The sequence below is a fragment of the Arachis hypogaea genome, chromosome 11 (genome assembly GCF_003086295.3).
Source record: "Arachis hypogaea cultivar Tifrunner chromosome 11, arahy.Tifrunner.gnm2.J5K5, whole genome shotgun sequence".
Classification (NCBI taxonomy): domain Eukaryota; kingdom Viridiplantae; phylum Streptophyta; class Magnoliopsida; order Fabales; family Fabaceae; genus Arachis; species Arachis hypogaea.
The window spans coordinates 122,350,788-122,368,322 of NC_092046.1; the positions used below are offsets into that span (position 1 = coordinate 122,350,788).

At 43.0% G+C, this 17,535-nt stretch overlaps 1 protein-coding gene across 1 annotated transcript; it reads left to right on the forward strand.

Annotated features, from left to right (window-relative positions):
- Positions 1 to 7,153: 7,153 nt before the first annotated feature.
- On the forward strand, positions 7,154 to 7,564 carry LOC112721705 (uncharacterized). The gene has a single exon (XM_025772741.1). The coding sequence runs from the start codon at positions 7,154 to 7,156 to the stop codon at positions 7,562 to 7,564; it is 411 nt and encodes a 136-aa protein (XP_025628526.1).
- Positions 7,565 to 17,535: the final 9,971 nt, after the last annotated feature.

The following is a 17,535-nucleotide window of genomic DNA, read 5'->3' on the forward strand; positions in this document are numbered from 1 at the left end:
AGTTTCTTTACTTGATGGGGAGTTGATTAAAAGGAACTCTTGAGTTGGAAGGATTGAAGAAAAATTTGTAATTGGGTTAAATGTTAGATTGTATCCTGTCACCAACCCAATCCCTTTGAACTAAGTGGGTTGCAACTTGTGAATAGATCTGGCATTCCAACTTGTTTGACTTTCCCTTACCTAGTAAAGGATAACCAAACAGAACAACCATTATTATAAATTAATTTACAATCACTCCATCAATAGTAGAAATTCCAGCCAATCAACTCCAGTCAAGGCTTTTATTCATATTATTTAAATTTCTCAATTTACATCCAATTTACTTAGCTCAACTTCTTGGAACATCTGATTAATAAGATAGCACACTTTTCTGCAACTCGATGGGAGACGACCTGGGACTTAAAACTCCCAGCAATTTTTAATTCAAACTCTCTGTGACATACTTTAAATTGATAGGCAGATTTTCGGTGAGTTAAGAACTATACTTGCAACGTAACCATTTTAATAATTTTTAATTCACCAGCTTCTGCGTCTCATCAGTACTGAAACCAGGAGTGCTAATCAGGTAAACCAAACCGAAAGTACCCGGGTCAACCTAAGATGGACCCGAGAAGCCTAGAATTATTGCGAACCTGAGATCCGAAGCTAACCTTGCGTGGTACCGAAGGACCTGAAGGGATGACCGTGACGACCTAAACTCACCGATTGTTTGGTGTTACAGACGCAAAAGGATCAAATCCTATTCCAACATGATCGAAACTGAAGAGATTACCGTGCTGAACAGCTTTAACGTTTCACTAGTCAATTAGCCATCAACGTGATTCCTGCAACTTAGCTTCGCCAGATAGATGAAGATTGAACAACAATCGGAAAGAGATTGAGGCAGACTTATTGTTTCTATTAAAATAGGAATTACATATACTTCTAACATAAGCTTTATTATATCTCTTAGATCAACTTTCCCGATCACCAGAAGCCTGGACATAAACAAGGACCTATAGGTCAACCCGACAGTTAATCGACCCGACCACTAAGAACTGGACGACCCGAGCCATGCTGTTGACGAGGACATGAACACGAGGCTCACCTTGGTGCCTGATGTACCCGGACCAAGTGGCCGTGACCATTCGTAAGCACTGGAACCCTAACCCTAAACGGATTCCTAAGCCTCAAACCCTTAGCCGTGATCCCTAACCAGCAAACCCAGAGCGTACACCAGAAGCCGTGGACCGTAAACAAGGAGCGCTAATCAGGAACCTAAACATAAATCACGTCAACCGACCCGGCAACCTAAGACACATGGACCGACCGAACCATGAACTGTTGACAACCCGACCATGAAACCACCGACGGTCACCTTGCCGTGGCCCTAAGCATGAACCCGGACAACGAACGTGGACCGTGTACCATGAACTGTAACACGAACCCTAAACCCTAAACCTGGATTCCTAAGTCAAACCTAGCCGTGATCCTAACCGACATAAGACGTACACCAGAAGCGTGGACCGTAAACCAGGAGCGCTAATCAAACCCGTAACCAGAAGCCGACCCGACCAACCTAAGACACATGGACCCAGACCCGAAGCCATGAACTCATTGACAACCCCGGACCATGAAACCACCCGACCGGCTCACCTTGCCGTGGCCCCTAAGCCATGAACCCCCGGACAACGAACCGTGGACCGTGTACCATGAACCGTAAGCACGGAACCCTAAACCCTAAACCCGGATTCCTAAGCCCTAAAACCCTTAGCCGTGTTCCCTAACCGACAAACCCCAGAGCGTACACCAGAAGCCGTGGACCGTAAACCAGGAGCGCTAATCAGGTAACCCTAAATCTGAAACCACGTCAACACGACCCGGCCAACCTAAGACACAAAGACCCAGACCCGAAGCCATGAACTCGTTGACGACCCCGGACCATGAAACCACCCGACCGGCTCACCTTGCCGCGGCCCCTAAGCCATGAACCCCCGGACAACGAACCGTGGACCGTGTAGCATAAACCGCAAGCACGGAACCCTAAACCATAAACCCGGATTCCTAAGCCCTCAAACCCTTAGCCGTGATCCCTAACCGGCAAACCCCAGAGCGTACACCAGAAGCCGTGGACCGTAAACCAGGACAGCTAATCAGATAACCCTAAATCTGAAACCACGTCAAAACGACCAGGCCAACCTAAGACACATGGACCCAGACTCGAAGCCATGAACTCGTTGACGACCCCGGACCATGAAACCACCCGACTGGCTCACCTTGCCGTGGCCCCTAAGCCATGAACCCCTGGACAACGAACCGTGGACTGTGTACCATGAACCGTAAGCACGGAACCCTAAACCCTAAACCCAGATTCCTAAGCCCTCAAACCCATAGCCGTGATCTCTAACCGACATACCCCAGAGCGTACACCAGAAGCCGTGGACCGTAAACCAGGAGCGCTAATCAGGTAACCCTAAACCCGAAACCACGTCAACCCGACCCGGCCAACCTAAGTCACACGGACCCGGACCCGAAGCCGTGAACTTGTTGACGACCCCGGACCATGAAACCACCCGACCGGCTCACCTTGCCGTCGCCACTAAGCCATGAACCCCCGGACAACAAACCGTGGACCGTGTACCATGAACCGTAAGCACGAAACCCTAAACCCTAAACCCGGATTCCTAAGCCCTCAAACCCTTAGCCGTGATCCCTAACCGACATACCCAAGAGCGTACACCAGAAGCCGTGGACCGTAAACCAGGAACGCGAATCAGGTAACCCTAAACCCGAAACCACGTCAACCTGACCCGGCCAACCTAAGACACATGGACCCGGACCCGAAGCCATGAACTCGTTGACGACCCCTGACCATGAAACCACCCGACCGGCTCACCTTGCCGTGGCCCCTAAGCCATGAACCGCCGGACAACGAACCGTGGACCGTGTACCATGAACCGTAAGCACGGAACCCTAAACCATAAACCCGGATTCCTAAGCCCTCAAACCCTTAGCTGTGATCCCTAACCGACATACCCCAGAGCGTACACCAGAAGCCGTGGACCGTAAACCAGGAGCGCTAATCAGGTAACCCTAAACCCGAAACCACGTCAACCTGACCCGGCCAACCTAAGACACATGGACCCAGACCCGAAGCCATGAACTCGTTGACGACCCCGGACCATGAAACCACCCGACCTGGTCACCTTGCCGTGGCCCCTAAGCCATGAACCCCGGACAACGAACCGTGAACCGTGTACAATGAACTGTAACCACGGAACCCTAAACCATAAACCCGGATTCCTAAGCACTCAAACCCGTAGCCGTGATCCCTAACCGACATACCCCAGAGCGAACACCAGAAGCCGTGGACCGTAAATCAGGAGCACTAATTAGGTAACCCTAAACCCGAAACTACGTCAACCCGACCCGGCCAACCTAAGATACATGGACCCGGACCCGAAGCCATGAACTCGTTGACGACCCCGGACCATGAAACCACCCGACCGGCTCACCTTGCCGTGGCCCCTAGGCCATGAACCCCCGGACAACGAACCGTGGACCGTGTACCATAAACCGTAAGCACGAAACCCTAAACCCTAAACCCGGATTCCTAAGCCCTAAAACCCTTAGCCGTGATCCCTAACCGACAAACCCCAGAGCGTACACCAGAAGCCGTGGACCGTAAACCAGGACCGCTAATTAGGTAACCCTAAATCTGAAACCATGTCAACACGACCCGGCCAACCTAAGACACATGGACCCAGACCCGAAGCCATGAACTCGTTGACGACCCCGGACCATGAAACCACCCGACCGGCTCACCTTGCCGTGGCCCCTAAGCCATGAACCCCCGGACAACGAACCGTGGACCGTGTACCATGAACTGTAAGCACGGAACCCTAAACCCTAAACCCGGATTCCTAAGCCCTCAAACCCTTAGCCATGATCCCTAACCGGCAAACCCCAGAGCGTACACCAGAAGCCGTGGACCGTAAACCAGGAGCACTAATCAGGTAACCCTAAATCTGAAACCACGACAAAATGACCCGGCCAACCTAAGACACATGGACCCAGACCTGAAGCCATGAACTTGTTGACGACCCCGGACCATGAAACCACCCGACCGGCTCACCTTGCCGTGGCCCCTAAGCCATGAACCCCTGGACAACAAACTCTGGACCGTGTACCATGAACCGTAAGCACGGAACCCTAAACCATAAACCCAGATTCCTAAGCCCTCAAACCCTAAGCCGTGATCTCTAACCGACATACCCCAGAGCGTACACCAGAAGCCATGGACCGTAAACCAGGAGCGCTAATCAGGTAACCCTAAACCCGAAACCCCGTCAACCCGACCCGGCCAACCTAAGTCACATGGACCCGGACCCGAAGCCGTGAACTCGTTGACGACCCCAGACCATGAAACCACCCGACCGGCTCACCTTGCCGTGGCCCCTAAGCTATGATCCCCGGACAACGAACCGTGGACTGTGTACCCTGAACCGTAAGCATGGAACCCTAAACTCTAAACTCGGATTCCTAAGGCCTCAAACCCTTAGCCGTGATCCCTAACCGATATATCCCAGAGTGTACACCAGAAGCCGTGGACCGTAAACCAGGAGCGCTAATCAGGTAACCCTAAACCCGAAACCACGTCAACCCGACCCGGCCAACCTAAGACACATGGACCCAGACCCGAAACCATGAACTCGTTGACGACCCCAGACCATGAAACCACCCTACCAGCTCACCTTTCCGTGGCCCCTAAGCCATGAACCCCTGGACAACGAACCGTGGACCGTGTACCATGAACCGTAAGCACGGAACCCTAAACCCTAAACCCGGATTCCTAAGCCCTCAAACCCTTAGCCGTGATCCCTAACCGACATACCCCAGAGCGTACACCAGAAGCCGTGGACCGTAAACCAGGAACGCGAATCAGGTAACTCGAAACCCGAAACCACGTCAACCTGACCCGGCCAACCTAAGACACATGGACCCGGACCCGAAGCCATGAACTCGTTGACGACCCCTGACCCTGAAACCACCCGACCGGCTCACCTTGCCGTGGCCCCTAAGCCATGAACCCCCGGACAACGAACCGTGGACCGTGTACCATGAACCGTAAGCACGGAACCCTAAACCCTAAACCCGGATTCCTAAGCCCTCAAACCCTTAGCCGTGATCCCTAACCGACATACCCCATAGCATACACCAGAAGCTGTGGGCCGTAAACCAGGAGCGCTAATCAGGTAACCTTAAACCCGAAACCACATCAACCCGACCCGGCCAACCTAAGACACATGAACCCGGACCCGAAGCCATGAACTCGTTGACGACCCCGGACCATGAAACCACCCGACCGGCTCACCTTGCCGTGGCCCCTAAGCCATGAACCCCCGGACAACGAACCGTGGACCGTGTACCATGAACCGTAACCACGGAACCCTAAACCCTAAACCCGGATTCTTAAGCCCTCAAACCCTTTGCCGTGATCCCTTGCCGAAATTTGTAAAATTTTATGTTTCGTATGAACTCTTTATAATATTGTTAGGTAAAGAAGTTTTGTAAACTTCTGTTCTTGTTGTTAGCAAACCTAAAACTAATTTTAAAAAAAATACTAATTAAAAATTAATATTCTTTTGATTATATAAACATACCAAATATCTAAAATCATTTTTGATCATGCAACACTAAACACGAAACCACATGAATCATGAACCGTCAACCATGTCCTCACCCTCTCGATTCTAATTGGAACTGGATAATGACACCAGTTCACCAGGTACTTTATTAATTTCCATAATGAATACATTAATGTTAATTATCCGTTTTCACAACCTTCTACAAACACTCACAACCCTTTCAGCTACCACATTTATGAGACAAAGTTGTGTGCTATTCAATTTACTCCATATTAAATGTTACACTTCAATCTCTAAATTAGTTTCAACCTGACGTGGAATGACTTTAAATTTAACTTCAATTGCATGCAATGCACTGTCAGACGTCAAAATAACGCCAAGCTTCAAGACTAATTATGCAATGAAAAAACAATATCATATTCGAAGCTGCATGTAACGATAATTTTCATTTTTCCTGTGTACGAACCCTTGTAAACCACGCATAAAGAATAAATTGTAAGTATTACATAACAACGTAACACAAACATAAAAGTCAGAATCCCTACCCAAAAAGTTGCATAATAAACCATTCACTAAAAACCCTAAAACCGTCAACCATGAACCCTAACCAAGAAACCCCAGACCCTAAACAGTAAACCGTAATCCCAAAACCCAACCAAAATTATCCACGGCCGTGCAAAGTTTCCCAAGCATCCAGTCGCTCCCTCAGCAGAGCGTTTTCAGTCTCCAATTCAGCGACACGGGAGTCCACGGATAGACTGGAGACCCGCTGCAACTCCAGAAGCCGTTTCTTGCAACGCTGAGCCACCTGGAAATTGAAGTCCAGGATCTCCTTTCTGGACTCTCCCACAACTGCCTGTAGAGATACAAAAGCGGCATCTTGCCTGGCCATGCGTTCGTCGGCTGAGAACCTGCCGAAGGTAGAAAAATTGACTCCCTCCGGCGGTCCAGTCACTTGCACCATATACCCATAATAGCGCTCGCCCTGGACATGTACGCAATCACGCAGCACAAACATTGGAGGCTCTGCCTTAAGGGCGTCGCATGCCCTGCGTAGCATCTGCTCAAGGTCCTCCATGATGACATACTCGTCAGGATTAATACTAGTCAGAATAATGTTAAAAAAATATATACTACTATTCTGACTACACGTGGAAGAATCTATACTACTACAAGTTTCAAAAAGTATAGGTAACTAACAATTTTTGTTTAACAATGTGTGAATAATGTAAAATAATAGGATTAATAGAGTAAATTTAATTAATAGCATTACATTAGGGTGTAGTGTATTTTTATTAATAGCATTCCCCATACAGTTTTCAATTTAACATAGTTACGCTTACTCAAACGTTTAATATTACGCATACATTACTCAGAACCTATCTGCTACACTCCAGTTCAGGATTCCAATGGGATCGGTGGACTTATAAATATGGAGGCACACTCCTTTGCCACACTCCATATTCGCAACTCTATACACATATCCCCATCCCATCGAAATACGAACCAACAGGAACAAACGTAAAATGACAATGGACCGTTTCTCAAATACCCTCTTCCTTTCGAACGACATTTGGGTTACATTAACCGTTAAAGTTGCGTCAAACTCCATTCAGAACCTCTGCAGTCTTAGAATAACCTGCAAGGCTGCACGGGATGCAGGAGACGCGGATATTGTTCACCGCAGTGTTTCTATACCGCCACGACATGCAACGCCATGGTGGTGGAGCCGCGACACCGAGGCAATGAGATTCTTTGACCGCTGCATGGCCGCTAGGCATCCAGAGCTTCTGTTTCGTGAGGCGCTTCGGGAACTCTTCATCAGACGTAACCAAGACGTTGGCTTCCAAATGCTGAATAGTGCAACAAGCAGAGGCCATAAAGCAGCCAAATATGCACTCTCGATGACGTTGCTGCTTGATGACAAGTCATCTTAGTCTAGTTTCACTAGCCTTTTTCTTTAATTTTATTAAGTTTTATGCACTTTCTTGCACCCTAAGAAAGTAATTTGGAATGAAAATGCATGACTTCTCTAAATCAAACAACCACCATGTAATTGATGCTAAATCATGAGGTTTAAGCTAAATTTAATTGATTTTTAATGATTTATAAACCTTGTGAATTTGGAGATACTTTGATTGGTTGTTTTGGTTAATTGTAGATGAAGAAAAGAAGAAAGCGTGGCCTAAGAAGTGTGGCTCAAGGAAGAAAAAGTGTGGCCAAGAAAGGAGGAAGTGTGGCACAACAAACCAAGAAGTTCTCTCCAAGAGCACCAAGCTCACCAAGTGAGCGCTACACTTACTCTCAAGGGACCAAGGCACAAAGCTCAGCTCACTTTGTGAGCTGAGCACAACATGAGGCCAAGAAACAAGGAAAGGAAGACCAAGCTCAGCTCACAAAGTGAGCATTATCGAGAGCTCACAAGGAAAAATTCAAAGAAAATAAAGTGCAAGTGCATGCTCCAAGACTTGAACCCATGACCAAAGGGGATGAGGGAAAAGCTACTCACAAGGAAAAATAAGCCAAAAATGGCCAAATGCACCCCCCAAGGTTCGAACCCCACACCTTGAGGAAGCAAGGAAGCAAGGCAACCAAAGAAATGGGCAGCGCATGCTTCCCGTAGGTTTCGAACCAAGGAGCTCTCCTTGGATGCCCCAAGGCTCAGCTCACTTGGAGAGCTGAGCGCTACCCTTGGTGCATTTCACGCAACACTTGACACGGCCAAGGGGAGTAAAGCGCGCAACAAATTTGACACGGTCCAAGGGCAGCACGCAACAAATTGGCATCAAGGCACCAATGCTCAGCTCACTCACTTTGTGAGCTGAGCTTTCCCCTGATGCATCCCAAGCAACAGCACGCTACCAAGGCCTCCCCACACCAAGTCTCAAAGCTCAGCTCACTTTGTGAGCTGAGCATCCCCCTGGGAGGTGCATTTGGGCTGAAAATGAAATTTAAAATTCCAACTTAATTCATTTCTTCACCAAATCAAAAGCCTATCCAAATTCCAATATCCAAGAATAGAAAGTGTATAAATAGGAGTTAGTTTGATGTAGTTAGGACCACTAGACTTTACTTTGAATTTTCCTTTTTAGCTTTCATTTTCAATTTTGAGCTTTTTACTTTGAATTTGTATTCCTGAGAACTTGGAAGGAGAATTGATCTCTCTTCTTCTTTGTTCTTGCTTGAGCACTCTTTACTTTTCTTGCTTTGGATCTTGGGTGGAGAATTGAAGAACTTCTGTTTCAATCTCACCTTGAGATCTCTCATTTTAAATTTTCTGCATAATTGAATTTAAATTTCCATTTACTACTTCACCTTCTACTCTTTCTGCAATTTACTTTTCTTTATTTCTTTTGCAATTGTTCTTGTTGGATCAAGGAAGGATTTGAGATCTAGACTTGTTATCTAGTCTCTTCCACTCCTGAGATCTTCAACCTCTTTTACATTGCTGCAAATTAAGCACTGCCTTTCTGTCTTTACAATTCTCAAAGCATTTTCACTCTTCTGTTTGAGATCCATTCCAATTCAATTCATCTTTTGCTTTGCTGTATGATGCAATTTAATTTTGCTTGTTTAAATTCTGCAATCCCAATTTCCAATTCCTTTTATGATTCAAGCAATTTACATTTCTTGCACTTTAAGCTTCAGCCATTTACATTACTTACAATCTAAGTTTCTGCAATTTACATTACGTGCACTTTAAGATTCATCACTTTTACCTTCCTGCTCTTTAGTTTACTGCAAATCTCCCCTTCCCTTTTACTTTTCATGCAATTTAGTTTCTGCAAATTACAAATCACTCAACCAAATCTTGATTCGCTTGACTAAATCGACCACTAAACTAAAATTGTTCAATCCTTCAATCCCTGTGGGATCGACCTCACTCATGTGAGTTATTATTACTTGATGCGACCCGGTACACTTGCCGGTGAGTTTCGTGTTGGATCGTTTTCCACAAATCAAGTTTTTGGCGCCGTTGCCAGGGATTGAATTAGATTGACAATGATTAAGTGAAGTGGAGATCTAGATCTAGCATTTTTCTTTTCTGTTTCTTTAATTTTTGACTAACCCACTAACTTTTTGAATTTTTGCTTGAACTAACTGAAATTTCACTTTAGCAATAGAGTGAAGTTTTGTTGGTATCTCTGGCTTTGTATGATTCTCATGCTTTAGCTTGTTGAATATACGAGAGAAGTAATTTTCTTCCATTAATCTTTCAAGTTTATCAACTGTTTGACACCTTGTGTCAACTAATCTTCTAATCACATTCTAGCATGAATATACTCTATCTTCATTTGAACCATTTGTGATTGTGCAGATCATGGAGGGGAATTCAACAAATTTCAGTAATCATGGGAGTAATGTCCCCACCTTGAATGATAATGCAACCCATAACTTGAAGCACCCACTCATCACCATGAGCGATGTTGCTCAATGGTTTGAAGCTTTCCCACAAGGAAGCATCATCGGATGGGAAGAATTAATGAGTGAACTCCTAGCCAAGCTGAAACCACTCCAGGAAATTGGTGAGCTAGAGGCAGAAGTGCAACCATCCACACAAGAGAAAGGAGTGATGGAAATTGAAGGTGTAAGTGTCATTTTGGCCCAAAACAAACAGATACACCAACAACTTCAACAATAATTGGAACTGATAGTCAGAAAAATTGATTGGCTACAAGTTGCTGCAATAAATACTCACAACTTATTTAAAAAGTCACATGATGGGAATCAACCTGAAAGAGGTTTTGGAGCAACTAACTATGAGCAACAAAGTCATGAGCGACCACACTCCCCAAACAGCTCCTCAAGCATGTTCCAACACAGGTCTCAGAATGATGTGTACAACCCACCCTGGAGGACTCATTCCAACTGGAGGGGGGTCGAACACCAAAATCAAAGACCAAGGGACTTCAACTGCAACAACCCCAACTTCAAAAACCAGCATAAAAACCACCCTCACAACAACAACCATCACGCACCACCCCAATGCACACACTTCCAACCCCCAACACCCCACAACCAACTAATCTCACAAGAATCTCAGAGGATCACCAACTTGGAGATCTTAATAGAGAGGATGATGAAGCACCAAGAGGTGACAATGAAGGATCAGGAAGCCTCAATAAGAAGAATTGAGAAGCAAATGCAATAATTAGCTAAGCACCTTGCTGAAACGGATGAGAAGAAGGCAAATATCATCTCCAAAGTCATTGAAGATGACCCAAAAGACAACGAAAAAGCTGCTAGGTTGGAGAAATGGAAAGCAATTTTGAAGGAAAATGAGAGGGCTATGGGAAAAGAATTACTCATCCAAGAAAAGCATCACAGAGAAATTTCACAAGAAGAAGCAGAGGAAAGGAAGCTCAGGATGAGAGGAGAAAATCAAAGGCAACAAGATTTTGAACTTCCATGAGCACAGAATGAAGGATGTCAAGCTAGTGACAATAAAAGAGCGCTTGTTGGGAGGCAACCCAACCTGAGGTAGTTCCCTTTTCATAGCTATTTTAATAAAAAGGTTAATTAGCTTTATCTATATTACAAGAAGCTAAGTTTGGTGTTGCACACCAAAACAATATAAGGGAGAATGAAGGATTCTAAGTCTGGTGTTCCACCAAAATCTCATCATAAAACACATTCTCACCTTCTGCATAATGCTAGCTTCAAGCATTTAGATAAACTAGTTAACTAATTTGTTGTTTCCTAGTTTTCAGTTCTATTACTTTTAGCAAAGAAAAAGAATTTCACATATGGTTAACTTGATGCATGAGAACCACTGGCAAGGTACTAAGTTTGGTGTTCCCACACCAAAGTAAGTTCAAAAGCCCACAAATAATTAATGCATGCTAACCATTTTTCAAGTGCTTGGGGAACAAGCAACTTTCAATATCACTGCAGAGCATCATACAAGCTTTTGGAAAGATTAAGCATCATCAATCAAAAAAATAAAAATGTGAAGACCAGCAATGATGATGATGAGGAGGAGGAAAGCAAGTAAACTCCAAAAGGTTATATTGTTAATTTTGCATCAGACACTGCTATGGTTGAAAGTGATATAATACCCCTGCCTGTCTGCATAGTATAGTTTTTCTGTAATTCAATAATTAAGATGCTTGATTATTCACAACACTACACTTTTCAAACTTGCGTGCACTCAAGATTTCAAAAAAAAAAGGCACCACATGATAGTTCTTTGAAAAGAAGGATTGAGGAATTAAATAATTTTGAGGCAAGCAAAAGATTAGGAGAAGTGGTGGTTCTGGTTGTGTGATTATGCATTGAGGTTGCATGCTTATGAAAACTTGCAAGGGAGCTCCTAGGCAGGACATAGAGTTCAAAGAAGTATTGTGGAGATTTTCGAACATTTATTGATCCAAGAAGCAGCAAACAAAAGAAAATAAAGAAGATATAAAAACAAAGAGAAAATGGCCCAAGGCTCTGAGCATCAATTACTAGGCAGAAAAGAAGAAAGAAACAAGAACTCAAAAGAGTTATTATCCTAGTAAATGCTTGTGGTCGAATTGTGTCAAAGAGAGAGGCTTGAGTAAGTAAATCCTAAGGGGTGCTTCAACACCTAATACCTTAAAACCAACTGGTTTAGGAGTATTGATTGAAAGCTTATCTAAAGAGCCGCTTTGAGACATGACACTTAGAGTCAAAGCCAAAACACAAATCATAAGCTGCTTCAAGGTGATTACCTATAGAGAGATCTCCATGATATCATTTGGATGAAAGTTCTAAGACCTAAGACTTCCAAGATGTAGGGACTAGTAAGCACTGGAGCCCTTGCATGAGCATATAATTTAGAGTTCACCCCACTGTCACTTAATCACTTCACTCACAAGAAATTACAAATTATTCTTCAATCCATCCTGATTGAAAGAACATTTGAACATAATTCTTTTCTTGCTTGGGGACAAGCAAGTTTTAAGTTTGGTGTTGTGATGACAAGTCATCTTAGCCTAGTTTCACTAGCCTTTTTCTTTAATTTTATTAAGTTTTATGCACTTTCTTGCACCCTAAGAAAGTAATTTGGAATGAAAATGCATGACTTCTCTAAATCAAACAACCACCATGTAATTGATGCTAAATCATGAGGTTTAAGCTAAATTTAATTGATTTTTAATGATTTATAAACCTTGTGAATTTGGGAATACTTTGATTGGTTATTTTGGTTAATTGTAGATGAAGAAAAGAAGAAAAGAAGAAAGCGTGGCCTAAGAAGTGTGGCTCAAGGAAGAAAAAGTGTGGCCAAGAAAGAAGGAAGTGTGGCGCAACAAACCATGAAGCTCTCTCCAAGAGCACCAAGCTCACCAAGTGAGCGCTACACTTACTCTCAAGGGACCAAGGCACAAAGCTCAGTAGCTGAGCACAACATGAGGCCAAGAAACAAGGAAAGGAAGACCAAACTCAGCTCACAAAGTGAGCATTATCGAGAGCTCACAAGGAAAAATTCAAAGAAAATAAAGTGCAAGTGCATACTCCAAGACTTGAACCCATGACCAAAGGGGATGAGGGAAGCGCTACTCACAAGGAAAAATAAGCCAAAAATGGCCAAATGCATCCCCCAAGGTTCAAACCCCACACCTTGAGGAAGCAAGGAAGCAAGGCAACCAAAGAAATGGGCAGCGCATGCTTCCTGTAGGTTTCGAACCAAGGAGCTCTCCTTGGATGCCCCAAGGCTCAGCTCACTTGGAGAGCTGAGCGCTACCCTTGGTGCATTTCACGCAACACTTGACACAGCCAAGGGGAGTGAAGCGCGCAACAAATTTGACACGGTCCAAGGGCAGCACGCAACAAATTGGCACCAAGGCACCAATGCTCAGCTCACTTTGTGAGCTGAGCTTTCCCCTGATGCATCCCAAGCAACAGCACGCTACCAAGGCCTCCCCACACCAAGTCTCAAAGCTCAGCTCACTTTGTGAGCTGAGCATCCCCCTGGGAGGTGCATTTGGGCTGAAAAAGAAATTTAAAATTCCAACTTAATTCATTTCTTCACCAAATCAAAAGCCCATCCAAATTCCAATATCCAAGAATAGAAAGTGCATAAATAGGAGTTAGTTTGATGTAATTAGGACCACTAGACTTTACTTTGAATTTTCCTTTTTAGCTTTCATTTTCAATTTTGAGCTTTTTACTTTGAATTTGTATTTGTATTTCTGAGAACTTGGAAGGAGAATTGATCTCTCTTCTTCTTTGTTCTTGCTTGAGCACTCTTTACTTTTCTTGCTTTGGATCTTGGGTGGAGAATTGAAGAACTTCTGTTTCAATCTCATCTTGAGATCTCTCGTTTTAAATTTTCTGCATAATTGAATTTAAATTTCCATTTACTGCTTCACCTTCTACTCTTTCTGCAATTTACTTTTCTTTATTTCTTTTGCAATTGTTCTTGTTGGATCAAGGAAGGATTTGAGATCTAGACTTGTTATCTAGTCTCTTCCACTCCTGAGATCTTCAACCTCTTTTACATTGCTGCAAATTAAGCACTGCCTTTCTGTCTTTACAATTCTCAAAGCATTTTCACTCTTCTGTTTGAGATCCATTCCAATTCAATTAATCTTTTGCTTTGCTGTTTGATGCAATTTAATTTTGCTTGTTTAAATTCTGCAATCCCAATTCCCAATTCCTTTTATGATTCAAGCAATTTACATTTCTTGCACTTTAAGCTTCAGCCATTTACATTACTTGCAATCTAAGTTTCTGCAATTTACATTACGTGCACTTTAAGATTCAGCACTTTTACCTTTCTGCTCTTTAGTTTACTGCAAATCTCCCCTTCCCCTTTACTTTTCATGCAATTTAGTTTCTGCAAATTACAAATCACTCAACCAAATCTTGATTCGCTTGACTAAATCGACCACTAAACTAAAATTGTTCAATCCTTCAATCCCTGTGAGATCGACCTCACTCATGTGAGTTATTATTACTTGATGCGACCCAATACACTTGCCGGTGAGTTTTGTGTTGGATCGTTTTCCACACATCACTGCTTCGCAGGGACGACAACGATGGAAACCGGAAAGGGCTCAAACTGTTTCGCGAGCTAGATGCGGCTGGTTTACTCGCTGATTATAACGCAAGGTGCTTCTCAATACTGAATAACTCGTGGCCGGGTGAGGTCCAAATGCCCCATATAGAAGAACAATATACGATGTGTGCCTCGCCCAGGTGCTCCACCAGGGGCCACATGGGTCTTCTGTATGACTATCGCAGACGGACAGCAGAGTGAAACTCCATCCATGCTTTCGGAGGGGCCGCTCATATCCCTTGCATCCACTGTCGTGCGGACTACGAGTTGCTACTCTTCGTCAACCTCCCATGAGTTAGGTTCCCATGCAGATTTAATGTTCTGTTGTTTACACTTTGCCTGTAAAAATTTCGTACAACATATTTGGTTACTGAAATCAATTTCCTTAACTATTGCACATAACTTAGTTGTTAAATTGTCTTCTTTCTTTCATTGATAACAGTACAAAACTAAAAAACAGGTTATGATTTCTACTTGTCAACTTAAATAAACTATAAAAAATTTCACTCCACTCCCCTGCAAGATGCTAAAATGACACTTTCCTCCCCTCTATTTTATAAATCTACATTCCCCTCCCTTATAACTTTTAAAAACCTCCTCTTTACTCTATTTTAAATTTTTTGTATTAACTAATATTAATAGTAAAATAATATATATAGATATCGAAAAATTAATAGTAAAATATAAAAAAAAATATTAACAAAAATTTTGGTAAAATTATAATTTAATAATTAAAAAATTATTGAAGGGTATTTTAGAAAAAAACATAATTATTAATTTTTTTAAAAAATATAATTTAATCAATAAAAGAATAATTTATTAAAGGATATTTTAATAAGCAAAATTTAATGATAAAAAAATAAATTTTTTGTTAATGGGTATTTTTTTTAAAAAATAATTTATTTTTTTTAAAAAATGGATAAAGTTAACATTAGTTAACACAAAAAATTTAAAATGGATTAATAAGGAAGTTTTTTAGAAATTAGAAGAGAGCGGAATGTTCATTTATAAAATAGAGGGGAGGGAGTATCATTTTAGCATCTTGAAGGGGAGGGGAGTGTAATTTTCTCAATAAACTATGAAACCAAACCATATTTGAAAGTAAAGGTATAGGTAAACCATTATTTACCTAGCAATCCCCTAAAAAATTTTAATAACTTGGTCGGTTCTTTTATAAGACTCGTTTTTTTTTTATATTTTGGTTCAACCGGGTCACCGTCATTCATCGAACCAACATTACGCTAGTCCAACCATACTTTCTGGTCCTTGCAGAAGGACACATCTCATCCATACATTCGACCACTTTTTCTAGCCGTTGGAAATGTTACAGAAATATAATTTCATGTACACATCACAAGACCAATCGTCCTTGGGTATAAAAGCCTCCAAATCCAACCTCCCATCTTACCCAAACTCAACACACCTCTCCCTTCAAATCTCAACATGGTCCGGGCCAACAAGAGATACTATGTTGTTTTCCGTGGGAGGGTCCCTGGTATCTATAGTTTCTGGCCGGCCTGTCATAGCCAAGTTAACGAATTTAGCGGCAACCTCCATAAGTCTTTCCAAACCTTCGATGAAGCTCGTATGGCGTTCGAACAATTCCTCTCTGCCGGACGCTTACAGAATCAGATCACCCACAATGTTGCTCTACTGCATCGTAGTCAACCACCAACCATTCAGCATAACCCATCACCGATGGTTAACCAAGTACTCCCCTTCGAGGAAGGCTTACAGGGTCATCGTCCGAAAGAACATGGAGACAACCACCCAATTGTTGACCAAATACTCCCCTTCGATGAAGGCATACATGGTCATCGTCAAATAGAACAAGGAGACAACCACCCAACTGTCCGTCAAAACAACCGATCCAACCAAACGCAGCGGCAACAGATTTCCTACCCATGTATCCTATTTATCTTCGTTACCATCTTCGTCCTATACTTAGCTCTGGTTAGGAAGTAGGCTCCTCTTAACCTTAAAACACCACCTACCACCATGTGTTACCTGCATTGTAGCAGGCTTACTTTTCACTGTCTTCTATTGTTTACTTTTTAACATATATTCTATTGTATTAATTAGTCTAATACTCAGTTCACGCATAACATCAGGTTATTATTCCATCATAACTGTTATTAAGTCAGCGAAGTATAATTATTCATACGTGATTTTACTACTTTAACCCGTTAATCCATTTACCCTCATCCTCTATTTACGACACCTGAACACATACAGGACATGCATTCCAAAAGCCACCCCACGACAAATTTTCTTCTGTACACTGTGTCACTGCAGGCACAGCCGTATAGTCCAAGCCAGTCCCCGAAAAAAGACAAAACAAAAGTAAGCATATCTTCTTCTCATGCAGGGATATCTCTGCCAACATTTAAAACAACTACTGCTCAATAACGACAAAAAAAATTTCAGGGTCAAACAAACGAGATTCCACCCGAATCGTACTTCATTGTATTATAAGGTAACGTCGTTAATCATAACATGATCATCACTAATTAACACAATTTTTCCCACATTATCTACTAAGCCTTCCGATTCAACAACAAACTAAAACACATTGCATACTACTTTGCGGTTTAATCACCAAAAATAAAGGACACACAACAATAACTGAACAAATACAACATAACCAAACACCAACGACACATTCAGAACACACACATCAAACTCTTTCTCCTTCGACATGGCGTCTTACAAGGGAATCGTAACTGGCCTTCAGCTTCTCGTAAGATTCTTCCAGTTGACCTACCCTGGCCCGAAGCGCATTATTTGAGTCTCCAAGAAGCTTCGCCTTTCTGTAGTTATAATCCCGAATCTCTTTTCCAGTTACATCAAGCAACACGCATAGCATCTCATAAGCAGCATCCT